Source organism: Strongylocentrotus purpuratus, unplaced genomic scaffold, assembly GCF_000002235.5.
Source record: "Strongylocentrotus purpuratus isolate Spur 01 unplaced genomic scaffold, Spur_5.0 spur5_scaffold_4, whole genome shotgun sequence".
In the NCBI taxonomy this organism is placed as follows: Eukaryota; Metazoa; Echinodermata; class Echinoidea; order Camarodonta; family Strongylocentrotidae; genus Strongylocentrotus; species Strongylocentrotus purpuratus.
In genome coordinates, this window is record NW_022145610.1 from 9,341,140 (window position 1) to 9,359,389 (window position 18,250).

Here is an 18,250-nt window from a genome sequence, read left to right on the forward strand (position 1 = left end):
AAAAATTACAAATGGTATTTGATAATGACGGCAATTGATATGAAATTTCTAAGATTTCCAGGCAAAAACCAGTGTTTTCTGAATATTTGATGAGTCCCTTTTTTATAATAATAATAATACTCAGTTTTTATATAGCGCTTATTACAAACACTAAGCGCTTCCAAACTGGGAGATCATTACCCGGGTTTAGCTATGCTTCCTACGGCGCTCTCTAATTCCTGCAATTACCCATTTACATCACCTGGTCTTGTGATCGACAGTCCGGCGACCTGGAAGGGGGGGGGGGGGGGGGGGGGTAATGGTCTTTTCGAATTACTCTCCCTAATGTTGACTTCTAATTTATATTTTGCAAGGGTATATTAAATTCAAAGTTATGACAAAAAGAACAGACAAAGAAAACGCTTAAATAATTCCTCGATCAAGATGCACTTGTTACCAATTAACCTCTATTTCACAATTTATTTAGACTTAACATTAAATTCTCCGATTGAATATAATGTAGCCCCATAAATAAGGTAAACTCCTAAATACCAACAATACTATACCTTCATGGCGCATATGACGTAATATGACATTTATTCAAATGTTTTGACATTTAATTGTTGGTCTTTTATCTAAATCAATCAATATGGAGTTTTTTTTTACAAGATAAAAAACTCCATTGAATTTCCAGTTGCTTCACTGTGTAAAGTGTATTTGGATTAGGGGACACGAATAAAAAATTGTAGTTCACCATGCTTCGTTTATTAATAGAGCGATTTTGCTTTGTGAAACGGATTAATTAGCTAATTACATTCGGAGCAGCCTTTTTCAATCCACTTTCAATCAATTACGCATGCGACGCCCAAAGCCAAATTTTGAGAGCATAATTAGCCGAGGTGTTGCATGTACATTGAGGATGTGCATAAAATATACCATACTAGGTCGAATCATTATATTCGATCCAACTTCGATCTTGTTACTGACGTACATGATTATAATACAAGAAATAGACGATTCAACTTTAACTTACCTGAAAGAGTAGGTAGTATTGGAAATTCGTTTTATTACAATGCCATAAAACATTGGAATTCCCTTCCCAATGGTGTAAAAGAAATAGGAAACTATGATCATTTTAAGAGGAAATTAAAGGAATACCTAATACTTGACAGTCAGAGAAGAGAAGTGAATGACATGTTATATGATTGAAATTTTTATTCTTCTGTCGGTTCATACTTTTTCATGTTGTATATACTTATGTTTTCGTACGTTATAGAATTTCTACAAATTCATCATTATTTTCCTCTTCTTCCTTCTCCTCTTTTTCTTCTTCTCCTTCTTCTTTTTCTTCTTGTACTTAATATCATTTCTATCATCAGTTTAATGTTGTTATTATTATTATCTTTAATAAGTAGTTCTTTTAATTTTCTTATCTGTCTGTAAATATTACTATTTTAACTTATTAATTTTATACATGTCTGTAAGGGACCCCACTGGAAATAAGCTCTCGAGCTTTCGTGGGTTATCCTGTTCAAGCTGACTTTTTTTTGATCTGTTATTATTGTATATTGTTGTATGTTGGAAGCTTGTCGAATAAAAATCAATCAATCAATCAATCAATATTTTGTGTATGATAATGTGATTTCCTTATATGGGAGACTGGCTCTATCATGGAAATGCCCTGCAAGAAATTGAGTGTCCTCATGAAAAGCGTATGAATCTGACAGCCTCCGGTGCAGGCATGGAATCCGATTTTACATTGATGAGTTGCATTATGTTAATGAGATGGAAAGAAATCGATGATGAGAGTAAGATTTATCGACCAATCAGGAGCGAGCGAGAGGGCAGATGGCGGGCATAAAAAGCTTTTCCTCTACAAGTCTGTATCGGAGGCGTAGTAGATGGCGTATTATAGATGATAGTGCATTACGTGTGTGTTCATCACACTGGAGCAAAAAACATGATTATTTATTACCGTTGCAGGTCATAAAGAGAAAACTATTTTTGATTTGGTTAAATTGAGGTGATGGAAGAGAGGAGAGGGGACGAAGGAGCTATAGCATGCATGCTTTAGAGGAGTATCGCGCAATACTTGAACATGAAGACTACCAGGACCTATGTGCAAACAGTGACGATGACTTATTCAAGAATCTGGGTGGAAAGTCAATACCGGGGTTAGTCGGAGTTGGTAAACGAGCTCGACTATGGCCATTCTTTCTCGAGAGCATCGTCGAGGAGGTGGAGCCGTTGGCCAGCAGGGAGGCATCACCGCTCATCTCAGCACGACCACGACTGCAACCTGCTCATCATCAGTATCATTCGCCCCCTCAGCATCCGACGATTGATGTCGATGACCTCGATAACATCTCCGTAGCGACGAAGCCGCGTCGCAGCCACATCATCACCAACGCGCGCTACTTTGCGATTTTAGGGAGCAACGGAAGATACTCCATCGTGGTAAAGGAACCACCAGGTGTCACCCACATCTTGCCAGTGACTAATAACTCGTTCATTTATTGTGATAACAACAATACAGAAACGCCTGCAATCGCGTCTGGGAAGCCGTTATGCTTAACCGCTCCCTCAACAATAGGCGGTCCCAATGTGACGGCCGTCAATAACAATAACCCCGCACAGTCGTTGAGTTGTACGGGGCAAAGTACACGGACGACAGCGCCTCATACAAACTGTGTCAATAGACGATCCATACCGAACGTTATAACATTTGGGAATATCAACGGCCATGTTTCGCATGATTCAAACGAGGAAAGACGAGTGACAACGCCTGACTCGGATCCATATGGATATATTGGAAATCTTTCTAGCGATCAGAAGGAGGAGGATGTTTTAAGTAAAGCGGATAGTGATATTGTTTGTGAGACAAGTTTGGAAATTAACAGTGCTAGCAGTGCCAGCGAAATGTCGTCGTTGTTCGGGCCGAAGCCCCAGAAACGGGTGGTCATTGTTCGCTCAGTTGGGGCGCAGAGAAAACATGACGAAGCTGATGCGAGAAGGAGAGACGGTAAGGATACGAAGAAGAGGAAAAAAGCGGTTAAAATTGCCGTGATGGAAGATGATCCTAACGCTCCTGTGCCTAAAAGTATCCTGAAAAACATGAAAGCAGACAAAAGTAGACAGGGTACAAAATCACAGGAATCACTGGAAAGGATTGATAAATTATTTTACGGTCCCTTTGAAAAAAATGGTAATTTTATGCGTGATCATGGAAATGTTGGTATGCAACCCATTTATGCTAATGTTGGTCGAGGAGGAACGCTTAGGAGAGGTTATAGCAATAACGCTACTGAAGTTGAAGGGAGATATCCCTCACCTATCCAATATTCTGAAATACAACATAGGAATGGGATGGAGGATGACGAGTCGCATTATAAACATCCAAGGAAATATGTTGGGCAAGCTGATGTGCACCACCAAAGGGGTCAGCTAAATGGGGGTGGGTTGCACCCACCTCATTCGCCAGGGATGCGTCGTGGCCCCTCCCCAGCTGTGTCTCAACAAAGCTTAGCATCTACGGTGTCAATACAGGCACCTTCAGTGCAGGGTTTAACACCCGAGGAGCAGCAGCTGATTTTCAATCTCCGCCATGAGAGGAGCGCCCCGCCAGGGGGGCAAGGAGCGGGGCAAGGAGGAGCCCCTCTGGTGTTCCCTCCTGGAATGAATGACGCCACAAGTAGACATTCAATTTCATCGACGTCTACGCTGCATAGTCAGAATGAAGCACACCCTCGAGTACCGCATCGTCAAATTCCTCACCAGAGGCAAAATCCAAGAGAAGATCCAAGAGGAATTCCTCCCTCAACCCTTCCCCGAGGAGGAACTCTTCCTCGGGAAGGAACGATTCCGCGGGAAATGAGACAGAATGTTTTGGCTGCCCCTCAGCAACCCCAAAGGGATAATAAACAGAGGCAACAAGACAAACACTTTCAAGGCCACCCACAACATCCACAACAGGCACCAAGCAGAGGGGTTCCACAGAGTCGTCAGCAGCAACAACACTCTCGGCACCCTCCACACATACAACATCCGAAGCAACATTCAAGATCAATGGGTGGTGACAATGTGCCCCCTCCTTTGCCTGATCGGGATCCTAGAGGGGTAAGGAGAAGGGTTCAAAGTCACCCCGAGAAAAAACATGTGCAACCACAATTTGAGTCACACTATGCTGTGGGAGATGTCAGAGTTCATCACCCAGGCAGGTCACAACCCCAAGCTGCTCCCCATCAGCCACAGCAACAGAGGCAGCAACAAACCCAGCACCGTCAACGACAGCAACAACATCAGCAACAACATCAGCAACATCCACAACATAACCATCAACAGCAGAAACATCAACCGAACCGTCACCAACAGCAGCAACAATATCCTCACCAACAACAGGAGGTGAAGCAACATTCTTTACCCCGAAAGACTCAACAAGATAGGATGATCCAGCAGCAACATCAAATGCAGCAACAAGTTGCTCCTCTGTCAGGTTCTCACAACCAAGGTGTTCACGAATCTAAAACAAATAGTTTGCCAAATATGGCCTCTGGTAGGCAAACTCCACCCACTTACCAGTCACAGCAAAGGGAGAAAGAGGTTATTCCGACACAAAAAGACCTGTTTCAAAAATTGCTGCAACCGCCAATTCCAGCAAAACGTACTTCTCTTGGCATCGACAACAAGTCTGACCAGGACGTTTCAGGTTCCTCCAAAAGCAGTGACAGTGGCTACAATCCGCCTCCCACCAAAATGAAAGAAACTTGTTTTTATTGGGAGCCTGGTGAGGAACTAGAACGTGAACGTGACATGAAATTCGTCAGACAGGAATCAGCGAAAGTAGCCACTGAAGTGAAACAGAAGAAGATTAAAGGACGGAGAGCTCAGAGGCTAGCAAATGAAGGGAACATCCAATTACAAGGAGCAGAAAACATACAACCCCAGCCTAAGCCAAAGCCTCGGAAAGGATTGAAGGAAACTACTCTGGGCGCAGAACCCCAGTCTCAACCGGCAAGGCCAGAGCCTCAGCCCGCCAGACGAGAGCCTGAACCGATAAGGCATGAAGAGCAACATCCAAGAGTCGAAAGAACAACGCCAGGAGTAGACACTTTTCAAATCACTTCTGCACCACATGTGAGAAGGCGCATACAAACCCAGTTAACAGAGGCCTATGAAGATCCACAGCAACAGCAGCAGACACAACAAAATCAACAAAGGCAGCAACATCAACCTTCACATGTGTTGCAAGAACAGCAACCAAATCTTCAACATCAAGCCCCTAGGGATGAGAGCCATAGACCTCCGCCTCAGCATGCATACTTCTCTCTGACGGGGAGGGTGAGTGCTAATAGCTTGGCTGAGCCATCTGTTATACTACAGAGTGATGATGATGATAACTTCTTCCGTGATTCCGACGATGATAATAGCATGCTATCCATCATCGCTTTGGATAAAGAGCCTCGAGTGAGAAGTGGGAGACGAAAGCGTGATGAAAACACCAATATTGTGATACATGTAGATGATCAGCAAGCTAGGGCGCCGGTTACCAGTAGGGGATATATAACCGGCAAGGAGACGGTTTTCTCTGCAGAACCCGACACCGAACCGAATGAAACCGAGTCTGAGTCGAGTGATCCGGAAATGGATGATGACTCTACACGAAGGGGAGCTAACCGAACGCCATCCTCAGAAGATGAAGATGATGAGCCCTTGCCCCTCGCCCAGCCATCCTTTCAAATAATCCGTTATCCACCTGCCATGTCACCAGCAGTGTCTTACACAAGATCAGACTTGAACCTTTCCGGAAGAGAAGCCGGAAGACAACCCAACGTTAGCGCTGATGCATTCACTAAACACTCGCTGCCAGGCAGAGTCTTTTATCATTCCAATACTTGCCGCACTGTTGCACAGTCGAAATCTGAATCTGATCTTTCTTTCAAGAGTGCTCAACCTACTTCAAGCTTTCAACCTGCCCAAAGCTTGCAACCTGCCCAAAGCTTTCAACCTGCCCCAAGGACAGAACTTTCCCCGCCTCCGTTGTCCTCGTCCACGGCACAGACAAGTCGAACCAAATCCGAATCGAATTTGGCTGTCCAAATCACGTATGAAGACTTCCCAGCCGAGATGATGTCAACGGGGGTTCAAACTCGCCCGAACCACGATTTCAGCTCTCAAGTTGATCTTGATCTTATCATGTATGAAACGTCATTGGAACCGAAACCTAACTCTATTTCGATTCAGACATCAAATGAAGAGCTACGTGACCCTAGCCCATCTGATGCCGCTGTCGGTTCTCCGCCACCCCAGACAATGCGAACCGAAATCCAGACTGTGGAAACCGAAATTCAAACCATGCAAACCGAAGCCGAACCTGTAAAAAAAGAAATTCAAACCATGGAAATTGAAATACAAACCGACGATCTGACCCATGATATGGATATTGAACCGACTTCCGAGCCTCGTAAAGTTGACACAGAATCTGCGGAATGCCAGACTGCTGATTTACCGCGTGAGGTTCAATCATTAGAGTTTGGAGGGGTGACGACAAAATTTGTTGACATGGGAATGGCTCGACCAAGGGTTCATTTTGATGCTGAACCAGCAGAACCGGATAACCCTATATACGATTACAGTTCACCAACTTATGAGATGAATGAGGAGAAGGAGTACCATCAACCTCCTCATGAAATACACAATTATTCTCCACCAGACCACGAAATGCAGTCACAGACACAGACACACAATGCCAGTGAATCTGCATCATATTCTGACGAGGATGAACCTGTGGAGGCGCCTATGGATAATAATGAGTTTCCTCTGCCTCCCGAAGTGATGCTGATGCAAGCTATGCCCGAACCTGTAGATGTCGTTTATTACAGAGAAGATGATGAACTGCCGGTTTATCCGACACTCGAAACAATTCCAGAAGAATCCGAAGCAGGCTATTCCAGAGAACATAGCACAGTTACTGGGACACTGTCATATACAAGTGATGGTGATGATTACCAGAGGAGTCTCACCGACCAACATGAGGACAGCGACGACGACGATGATGATGAAAGCAGCGAAAGTGATGATGAAGATGTTGAAACGGAAAGGACTTTAGAAAATGAGGATGAGGATAATGAAACCATACACGTAATGCCTGCATATTCTTCAATCCAACCCTATCGAGGAGATGCGGTGCGTGTGTATGTCCCAAGTAATTCATCATCTTTCGAAGATGTGAGCAGTGACATCACCCTGGAGCCTGAAGATGGTAGCAAAGCCGGTGTCAGCCCTGCAGTGCAAGTCGTTGAGATGCCTTACATTGGGACACCCGTCTATGAAGCTCAACTCAAAGATCTCAGCTTTAACTCTCAACATGAAAAACCAACACCATCTGTAGGCGACAGACAGTTGTATAACAATAGCATCACACCCACATCATCGTACGAATCAACATCGACTGGTGCAGATTGGCCAGGTGGGGATGGCTTCACAGCGGGTGTCCAAGCGAAGAAGGAAACCCTCATTGATGACAGGTTTGATCCTGAACGTGAAGAAGTAGCACCTGCTCATAGAACATTTACATTAGAAGATTATCATCATGGCCAGCCAAACGAATGGAACAATGGGTTTGATAGGAGAGGGCCCAGTGACAGCAAAATGGTCGAGATTGTTGAACTTGAGCAGGAGCCCAGGATGTGGGGGCAATACCCTAGCGACCATGAGCGATCTGAGTTTACTAGTGATGATGTAAGGAGTAGCGACGAAACCGTCATCTCTAACAAGCAATCCAAAGAAACGGACATCCCTTATCACTTTGAGAAAGAATATTTGCTTGAGCTGCCATCAACGAGGAATTACGTTCCTAAAGCTGATATTCCAAGTGAAATGCCTGGAGAAAATTCTGTACCTCGCGTGCAACCTGAAATTGTTGATACCAAGCAATTCCCTGCTGATGATCCAAGTGAAGAGGAAACGAGACAAAAGGAAGATCCTTTTTATGAGCTAACAAAAGACGGCTACATCGAAAGAGAAGAAAATGAGGTAGAAAGTGAAGAGGATAATACTGCTACGGTGGATGAAAACGCTCCAGTTGTCACAAGGACTGCTGGAGGGGCTTTTGTGATCGGACTATGGGGACATCAAACAAAGCCTGCTCCACCTGTATACCAACACGATGAACACGAACATGAACCCCTGCCAGAACCTGAGTATAATGCTGAACCAGAATCCGGCTTTGAATCGGAACAGGTGTCAGAACCGGTGTCATCTGTCGACAACGAACCGGTTAAAGTCGTTGATTGCCAACCGGTTAGTGAATCACGCGGGGAAAATGAAGATGTTAATCCTCAATATCAGTCATCTTCTCACAATGGATATGGATATGATCATCAGCCGCAGCCGTTTAATCAAGGACAGTCTCAGAATATTCAGCAACAAGAGATACCATATTACCAAGACCAGTCCAAAGATTTTGAGAAACAAGCAAGTGAAGCAGCTCCATATCAAGGCCAATCGCAGATAATTCAGCAAAAAGTGACAACATACTATCAAGACAAGCCCCAACATTTCCAGTATCAAGCAACGCCGTATCAAGGCCAGTTGCAGAATATTCCGCAACAAGAGACACGATACTATCAAGACGAGCCCCAAAAGTTTGAGGATGAAGCAACGCCGTATTATCAAGACCCAAACCAATATTTTGAGCAACAGGAAACGCCATATTACCAAGACCAGTCCAAAGGTTTCGAGCAACGAGCAACGCCATATGATCAGGACCACACCCAAATTGTTGAGCATCATCAAGGCCAACCTAAAAACTTCGAGCAACAAACGACGCCGTTTCCTCGAGACCCCACCCATAATTTAGAGCAACAAGCTACGCCATACAATCAAAACCAATCCAAAGATTTTGGGCAACGGGCAATGCCATATCATCAAAACCAGTCTCAGAATTTTGTTCCCGACAAAGAAGGATCATCATACACATTTGACAATGAGCCGCTCTTTGATTGGACGAAACAAGAGTACGCATCTACGCCATCTAAAAGCCCTGAAGTGACCCAACAAGGAGAAGTGGTTGCAGAGCGTCTTGAACCGGTGAAGAAAAATATCAGTTTGTTTCAGAGTCTTGAAGATAGGCCAATCATCGATACGAGTATGCCAATACAAACACCAGAGCCTAATCTCGAAGCAAACTTGGACTCTGAACCCAATATACATATTGAGGATGATGTAAGGGAAAACCAATTCAGCTCGTCTGAGAATGAAGATTCTTCTAGTAGTGAGGAGGAAAGTGACGAGGATGAGGATGATGATGATGATGACAACGATGACGACGATGAGGAGGAGGACGAAGATGAAACTAAAGTCGTGTCTCCATTGAAGAGGGAGCAGAGCTTTGTTAAGAAAGCTAAGATTGTCCAAAGCGATGACGAACTCTTGGACGATGTCGGCGAGAATGATAGACATGAAGCGGCGTCGCCACCATCGTCATCTTCGGGACGCGATCCCTCTCCCGATCCTATTGATTTCATGAATTCTTACCAACAGTTTGTGACCCAAAGGTCCAAGAGTGGCGAGGTCTCACCAGCCAAACCAAAATTGCAAAAACCTTCAGGTAGAGCTGGTCCCCCGCCTGTGCCACCTAAACCAAGCTCATGGAAGTATTCATCAAGTATTTCATCACGTGATGCGAATACCCAGCCGATGCATTCGTCACCCTCTGATGCTAAAATACCTAGCTCCACCACTTCAGCTTCTACTACGCATGCTCCGTCTCCAAGTGACGCTGTTCCGAAGCTAATCGTCAGCGAACCTTGCCCGCCTGATAATGACGCTGTCAAACAAGGGCAGAATCAACATGCGAGAGATAAGCCTTTGTCTGGAAAGGAGGCTAGTGAGAAAACTCCAGTCGATTTGGGCGCTCGAGATCGCCGATGGTCGGCCGGGGATACCGACGACGTGTTTATGGAAACCTCGCTGGCAGACTGGAGATCAGAAAGAGTACTTGTCGTCACCGAGACTGAGCGGACCGAGGAAATAATCAGTGAGCGAACTATTCGACCGAAACAAAGAGATGATCAGTTTGCAAAACAACCCGACAAAAAGGACTTGCCTCCCAAGGTATTCATTGAAGAGAAAAATAAACAAGAGTCAGTTTGCACAGCAGAACAACCGATTTCAGTAAAAAGAGCCCCCCGTTTAGCTCCTATTCCTAATTTGCGGCTTTCTGTGAGTGCCAAGGACAATCTTGATGTCATTGCGGATATTATAGCAGGCAGATCTAGTGATAATTCGAATAAACAACCAACTTCTCAAGTGGAGTCGGGTGACGAGTATGCAGCCGGAAATACAAAGGATCATAAAGTTATACAACCATGGGAGGAAGCTACAAATAGAAGTCCTGATCCGAGACATTCTACATCAGCTCATGATTCTGATACCGACAGTATTACAACTGAGCTCACTGTACCGTTTGAGGTAGCAAGACGAAAGGGTAAACGCTCTCTTACTCCGGGACCAAATCTCGAGTACGATGCGGATGCTACTCAGTCTGACTGGCGAGAAAGCTCGGGTGGTGTGATTGCGAAGCAACTCGCTCGTATGAGGGAAACTCTGAAGCGCATGGAACTGCCCACTTGGTATCGAAAATCATCGCATTTCAAGCAGATTATGAGCGGAGATATTCGAAGTCTCCCCGCGTATCGTAATCACAAACCCCGTCAGATTATGAGTGGACCTCCTACTCCAACTGGACATCGTTTCTTTGCTCAACCCACGAGCTCGACAAGGATGTCGTTCACGCGAGAGGCCCGACTTCGGACTGGGTTTTCTCCGGCACCCAGTGTCTCCCCATCCGTCCCAGTGCATTCATCCTGGTCATTTTCTGAATTGCCCATCGATTCAACGGAGCCGACGCCAGGATTCCAGCCGATTACGTCGTCTTTTAGTGCCCCCCTCCGACATGACTTGTCTTTCAGCATCGGTGACGAAATTCATAAAGATGTGAGGACTAGTGAGTTTGCCCTGCCAATGAACCCAGCCCTTTATAGGCGAGCTTCTCCTGATGAAGATATTCATTCCGCGGAGGACTTGGTTGGAGGGAACCAGGAGGAGTACATTCTCCCAGTTCATGGTGATAGAGAAGAAGCAAAAAGAGAGAGGAGTAGATCGGTGGGTGATGAGGAAGATCCTTATGAGTATGCAGTGCAAAAGGATGAGCGAATCGGTGGATCGGCTATGTTTTACATCTCAGCAGTGAGCACCCAACAACAAGAGGCGTGTGTGTCCCCACCGCTTCCATCTCCACCACCACCACCACCACCACCACCGCCACAAGAATACTACAGTTCAGCCACCTCAAGCTCGCCCCTTCCACCACCTCCCCCACCAGAAGGATACTACAACAGCCGGGACAGCTCTCCCCTTCCACCCCCTCCACCACCTGAAGTTAACATAAGAGATAACTCCTCACACCCAGCTACTTCTTCAAGTTCAGCTAGTTCCCCTATTGACTACCATCACCAAAGAGAAGTCGACATTGACCACTCCCGTCGTCAACCATATGAGTACTCTGGTTACCATGGAGACGATGAAGCTACATTACCCAGAAATATGAACACTGACACTTACTATAATAATAATAATGGCAATAACAATAATGAATGGAACCAAGCGTCGCAGTATTCAAGTCGAGATATACCCCTCTTGCACTCGCCAACGAATCATGATCAACGATATTTCGCTGGATCTTCATCGCCCTCGACGATGATCAGGAGTTCGAATCCCCAAATCACCGCCTCACTCGTCAACCAACCCCATATCACCGTCACCGACACCAGCGCTGACCAATACGATGTCACCGTCAGCGCTTCATGGGATCAACGTGCGATGTCGTCGAGTTTCCAAAACCTGGACGACGCCCGATACGCCGGCGGCGTCCAACCCCCTTCCGTGACCATGGAAGAGATAGTGGATAGTCTGCTAGGCCTATCCACCAGTCGTTCTCCCAGTAATTCATTCACGGAGTATTCCTCCTACATGGACGCCTCTTCGATGTCGATGACGACCACGTCGGACCAGTCGGTGAGTGAGAGCGACAGCTCGCTGGAGACGGTGATCTCGCAGGACGACGTCGAGGCGAGGGAAAGGAAGGTGGCGAGTCAGAGGGTGACGTCAGGAGGGAAGAGGATACTGAAGTCCATCGTGATCAATGATGGACAGGATGACGAGGCGAGGAATATAACCAGGAGTCGAGGAGGACTATCAGACATATCGGAAGAGGTAAGTCTATATTTCAATTTTTTCTCCTTTCTTTTATTAATGTTTTATATTACGATGTCTTTTACAATGCCATGCAGACGATGAGATAAAATCATAATGCAGACATCTTTCAAAATTTTCAAGAACACTTTACACGATATTAATGTGTCTGAATTTACTGTTTCCCAGTAAGATTTTACATCAAATAATTGTTGGAGAGTGATACCCATATTTACTACATTATATTTTCCTTAAAGTAAAGTGAATTATTTACATCAAAGTGACCAAACTTTGTTGTACATATACAATTCCTACAGATCTATTTTATTTAACTTCATTCATTATCTATGTAGAGTTCATTCTACATATCTGATCATTTTTCATATATAATCTTCTATTTTTGTTGTCTCTCATAACCCATCTGTCTTATCATAACAACTATGCCTTGATTGCCCGTCATAAATGTTCCTAACACTTTCATCTAATATTTAACAATCTGTGTAAACTGTACATCATTACCATTAACTCGCAGTATAATATTCACAAAATGTTGCATATGTATTTTATTGTGCTACTTAAATGATCTCAAGTTATCTATTATACTCCAAAGCCGATTGTGGGAATAATGTTTATTTGACACAATCTATATGTTTTTCTCGAATTTGTTCGTGCTATCAAAATGCATGAATTGGATTTCATTTTTTCTAGCAGTATAGACATCATTTTGTTCTTAATCATTCGATATTACAAATTTAGATAGTATAATACAAAGATCGTTGATTTCGATCTACATGCGCTACACACGACTCCATTTTATTCTGGCAAAGACAGATAAAATATAAAAGCGAACGGAGATTCAGTCACATGAAGAAAAAAGTGCTAAAACGACTGAAACAAATACAACATATATGTACTACTGAGTATAATCAAATTTTATTACTGACTTTTCATCGATCTACCAAATTCAAGTCATTTAACTTTTTTTAAAGACTACCCGCGATAATGGAATACACCCATCGTAAAGAGTTAGACATACGTATATGCTTGGAGTACCCATACGTATTACATTACATTATTGTATCGATTGAATACTGTTATTGTTGCCGCAGGCCAATTTAATCAGCTAAGCAGGGGATATACAAATTGATACATGGATTAGGAAATACATGTGTACTTGTAAAAGATTCTCTAATAGCCTGTACACATATAGTTAACAACTAAAATTATTCATACCCTTTAATACCAAGTTTTGAAATGTATTAAGCGAAAATTGATTTGTCCCGATTTATTTTCCTTGAGAATGTGACATATTAAAGCTTACATCTAATCATATCCAGGGAAAAAATACTAACAAAATTCCGGGGGCTACTCTTCCAGCTTGCTTGCATGAAAATAAAACTCTTTAATTTGTTTTGCATTGAACTCTATGCAAATTTTGGGGGCTCTTTTTATGACTTTTGGGGGCTCTTTTTGGTATTTCGGGGGCTAATTCGCCCCGAGCCCCAATGTATTTTTTTCACTGATCATATCAACAAAGTCCCTACTTCAACTAGTCCACCCCTTTCATTCTAGAGTTAATATATGCACAAAAACATCAAATTTACAAGGGCTATGAATAATTTAGTTGTTAACTGTATACCTTTTCGTGAACTGAGAAAATACAACTACAATAGTATCATGGTATCTAGTGTGTATTATACCAAGCAAATGCCTCGAATATACGTACATGTAACATGGACCTAACATGTATAGTATACTATGCATATTTTATGGTATACTCTTATATATATTCATTCCAACTCCCTGCTTATACATTACGTACAAATCTAGCTACCGAAATGCAGTTAACTGTCGGGAATGCTCCCCTGCCAGCATTAAATCTAATTCCCTTCTTTAGATTCAAATGCGATTAAGCAAAGCTATTGTTAACACTCAGTCTGGGAGAAAATTCTGTTTGTGGTTCGCAGGACAAAGCCAATAACAAACATACTGGACCAGGTAGATTTTACTGGGAAGGCCATCTGTGTTAATTTTGCCAATGCAAATATACATAAGAATTATGCGCTCCGTAAATAAACAAATCAATGCAATATATTCATGTTGAATTCCTAACTTCGTGTACATGTACATGGTTGATTAAAAAAAAAAGCCTGATTACATGGTTGACAAGGATTTTGTATGTATAAATTATTATATTACCAGAAAAAGGGTTAGTTATTTGTAGTAGGCCTTTTGGTTATAAGAAGGCCTCCCATTCTTGAATAACATGGTACATGTACTCACTCGTTGTTTACTTCTCTGTGTACAATAATGGTGCAATCATTCAATTTGATTCTTTTCGCCAATCGTCAAAAATAACCATGACAATGTGAAATATACAGTGTAACATATATACAGATGTCCATATTTATTATTGTATAAGAAAAGATATTGGTGAAATATACACTGTAATAATTGTTTTTACATGTAAATTCATTACAGCCATCGTTAATACCAGCAGCATTACTTACGAAAAAGCGCCAATTCTAGAGTTGATTTGCATTGTAATGAAAATACAGATTGACGATGATGACTAATAATATTACTCGTGGTATATAATATTCCGCATTGAGTTTTAGCTAGTATATACATCCGTGTGTTTAGCGCGATTTATAGTCATTCGTTAAATATGCACGCAGATAATTGCAGGTGTATTTTGTATAGAGGGGTATATAAATGAAAGGCATTGTAATTGAAAACCAGATTTATGATAACTAATAATATAACTCGTGGTACATAATATTCCGTCTGAGTTTTAGCAGTATAACCGTGTTTGTACCGAGATTCATCGTTCGTTAAATATGCACGCAGATAACTGCAGGTGTATTGTGTAAATTGAGGTATAGAAGAAGGGCATATCACTTGAATAGGCGTATTGCACAGATGCTCGTTCAGTTTATTGTACTACAGTGTATCGAATGACGAATCGTAGATATTTGTATTTGAATCAATAGACCAACTTTCGAGGGAAAAGACACAAAATATTTTGCGGAGGTGTATCTTTTTCTAGTCATGACTCATCTAAAAATACCTTCCTAACTCCTTGTCTCCAAGAATAAGGCCATGATAGGTTAATTGTTTAAGATTAGTCAGAAAACATTCAGGTTGGGGAACAGACATTGCAGTTTTGTACATATGCACGCTACATGTATAGACAGTCGTTACATTTCTTTGCATATTTAAATCTGGTACATACATGTACATGTATGTACATAATTATAACAAACAGTTGTATGACCTGTCTTACATTACAACAGTCAAAAGTAAAAACCAATCACATTATTCCATGTTTATTACATTATCCACACATGCCACGTGACCTTTCCTAGGATGTCAATAATCTTAGTTCTTCCGAGGTCGAGTAAGTTACCATGACAACGGTGCCTTCGCTGTACGTGATGTCCTAGTCAAATATTTGTCCTCAGTCATAAACAAGTCGGTTGTCGTCTGCTGAAATCTAGAAGGGCTGTATTTCACCAAATTTTCATTGAGTTACATGAAACGTCCTTCTAGTTCACCAGCAGACGATATCTATCACTCCGTCTTTCTCTCTCTCCTTGTTTTTTCTGGATTTTCTTCTCCATGGTTCACTTGAATGCAATTCTCTCTTTCAAATAACTCGTGTCATTTACATATGTAGTCGTTATGTTGTCGTGGTTGTGCTCTCCTTACAGTTCTGAAAGTAAAATTGGTCAGTCTACATGACAAATTGTGCATGATGCTCTCTCTCTTTCTCTCTCTGTACAATTACATAAACATCTTTCATTCACGTTCATTCATCTCTCTATATCACACCCATGTCACATATTCTTCGTATTACTTTAACTGAGGTTTGAAACAAAGAGAGAGAGAAATGTATTTTATGCCAACTTTTTAATTCAATTTTCAAATTTTCGAGGGCCTCCCCCTTTCTCGTCGATGACAATTTTTCATTATATATATATATATATATATATATATATACTCTGTACACTTTTGCACAAGTAAAATTGGTCACTCTATACATGGTTACATGATTTGAACTAATTGTATATATATATATATATATATATATATAATAATAAACATAATATACTCTTTACACTCCGTATCATAAACTTGTGTATGCCCCCTCTCTCTGCACATATACATGTACATCTTAGCAGGGAGATGTCATTAGTCAACTGTCTACATGTATACACGCATTCGTCCATGCTGCTTCCAAGGAGGCATACATATTACTGTTTCTCATCATTATTCACAGCGTCTGTATAGCGTCTAGAAGAGTTCCTATTTACATGTCTTCTTTTGTTCTCAACCTACATTTGTTCATTGTATATAATGCGTCAGGGCCTCCCCACACCAATACGTGGTCTTTACAAAGCTATTCTGTGAGGGGGTGAGATTGGGTACAAAACACCGTATACATACATGTAGTCCGTGAATCATTGCATTTTAAAGGCGTATTCAGTTCCATTGTGTAATGAGTTATTTTATAGCACACACTATACACAGTGCCTTCCCATAATACATCTACATAAATAAAGTAGATAAATCGGACATATGACAAATCGGTAGATGAATTTAGTCACACTTGAGTGCGGGGTTCTGATACAAATAATTTAGCACCATATGATTTATTCATATATTGCGCACATTGACAGTCATACATGTAGTTTTTTTAGGGCACCTCAGACACTACATGCATTAGTGCTTTTTCAAGTTCATACAATAATCACTTACCACGTTTCAACGTTGTAACAAATCACATTTGTTACTGTTTTCACACTAATTACATGCAAATCGTTATTCTTATATTCTATGGTTAATTAGTGTCTTTGCACATTTTTTCATGACGAACGTAAAGCAACTCTTCGTTTCTCCTAGTTTCTTTCAATTATTGTCTTCTCTTTTTATCTCATTGTGACTAAAATATTATTATGATCTCTATGTTTTATATTTTTGTTGTAAATTATTCTCTAAATTTAAAGCGTTTAGTTACTTATTTGTCCATCTCTTGCATCCTCACATTGTCTCATTATTAAATTACTGTAAAGACTCTAGTCTTGTCGATGGTATCGTTTTCCTGTACTTTTTACTTAATTGTACTACGATGACAACTACACATCTTTCATCATATATTTCGTCTTATCTTTCTGCAACTTCGTGGGCATGCATGTCTATATGCCTACTGTAATTATTTTGTGTAAAAGATCTACAGTGAGTCTTTGAATCGATATGTTGTCTGAAATTGTTTTCCAGTTGACTGCACTATTCTAATTACATGTCGATGTATTCATTTTCATCTGCATCGAGTTTCACTTCGACAATTATAGCCGTCTGTCATTTATGTTGTTATTCTTAACCAGTGGCGGATCAAAGGTTTCGTAATAGAGGTGGTGATGGAGGGGTGAGGAGTGGGCTGGAGTGGGAAGTAGAGGTTGTTGTGATAGGGGGGGGGGGGGCGAGTGCCCCAAACCCTGGAGCGCCTAATTTAATAAACCCATGTATCACGTTCATGCTCATAAGTAGTTGACTATATACTCTGAAATGGGGAAGGGGGAGGGGGAGGGGGGGGGGGGCGGGGTTGGGAGTAACATATTTTTGTTCGAATATTCTGAGGGGCTGGGCTGCTCCTGAATCCCTCCCTGTGATCCGCCGTTGATTCTTTATGTCAAAGGTCACATGCTCAGCTGTTCGAGAGCGAAAATATGATCGCAGGATCTTTACTATATCTCTGATATTAATATCTGTGTATCAACAGGAAAATGTGACAAATGCCATTACTTTTGTAACTTAAGAATGTACTATTTCTATATTTAAATATAACGATGATAATAGAACTATTCCAAGTACACTTACACGTATACATATCTATAAATTTCATTAGCCTTGTGCATCTCATATTGAAATGTGTGAACATTATCCAAGCTTGATATCTATGGAAAATACAAAAGTCAACAGGGTAATGAAATAATGACATTAAATTATCGCTGACTTA

The 18,250-nt window shown here is 41.9% G+C and overlaps 1 protein-coding gene across 1 annotated transcript in view; it reads left to right on the forward strand.

Moving 5' to 3' along the window:
* The first annotated feature begins 2,025 nt into the window (after positions 1-2,025).
* LOC578501 overlaps positions 2,026-18,250 on the forward strand; it is a 32,065-nt gene continuing 15,840 nt past the window's right edge. Inside the window, exon 1 of the mRNA XM_778665.5 lies at positions 2,026-12,252. Within this exon, the coding sequence (XP_783758.5) occupies positions 2,041-12,252 (10,212 nt within the window). The 5' untranslated portion in view covers positions 2,026-2,040. The remainder of the gene's footprint in view (positions 12,253-18,250) is intronic.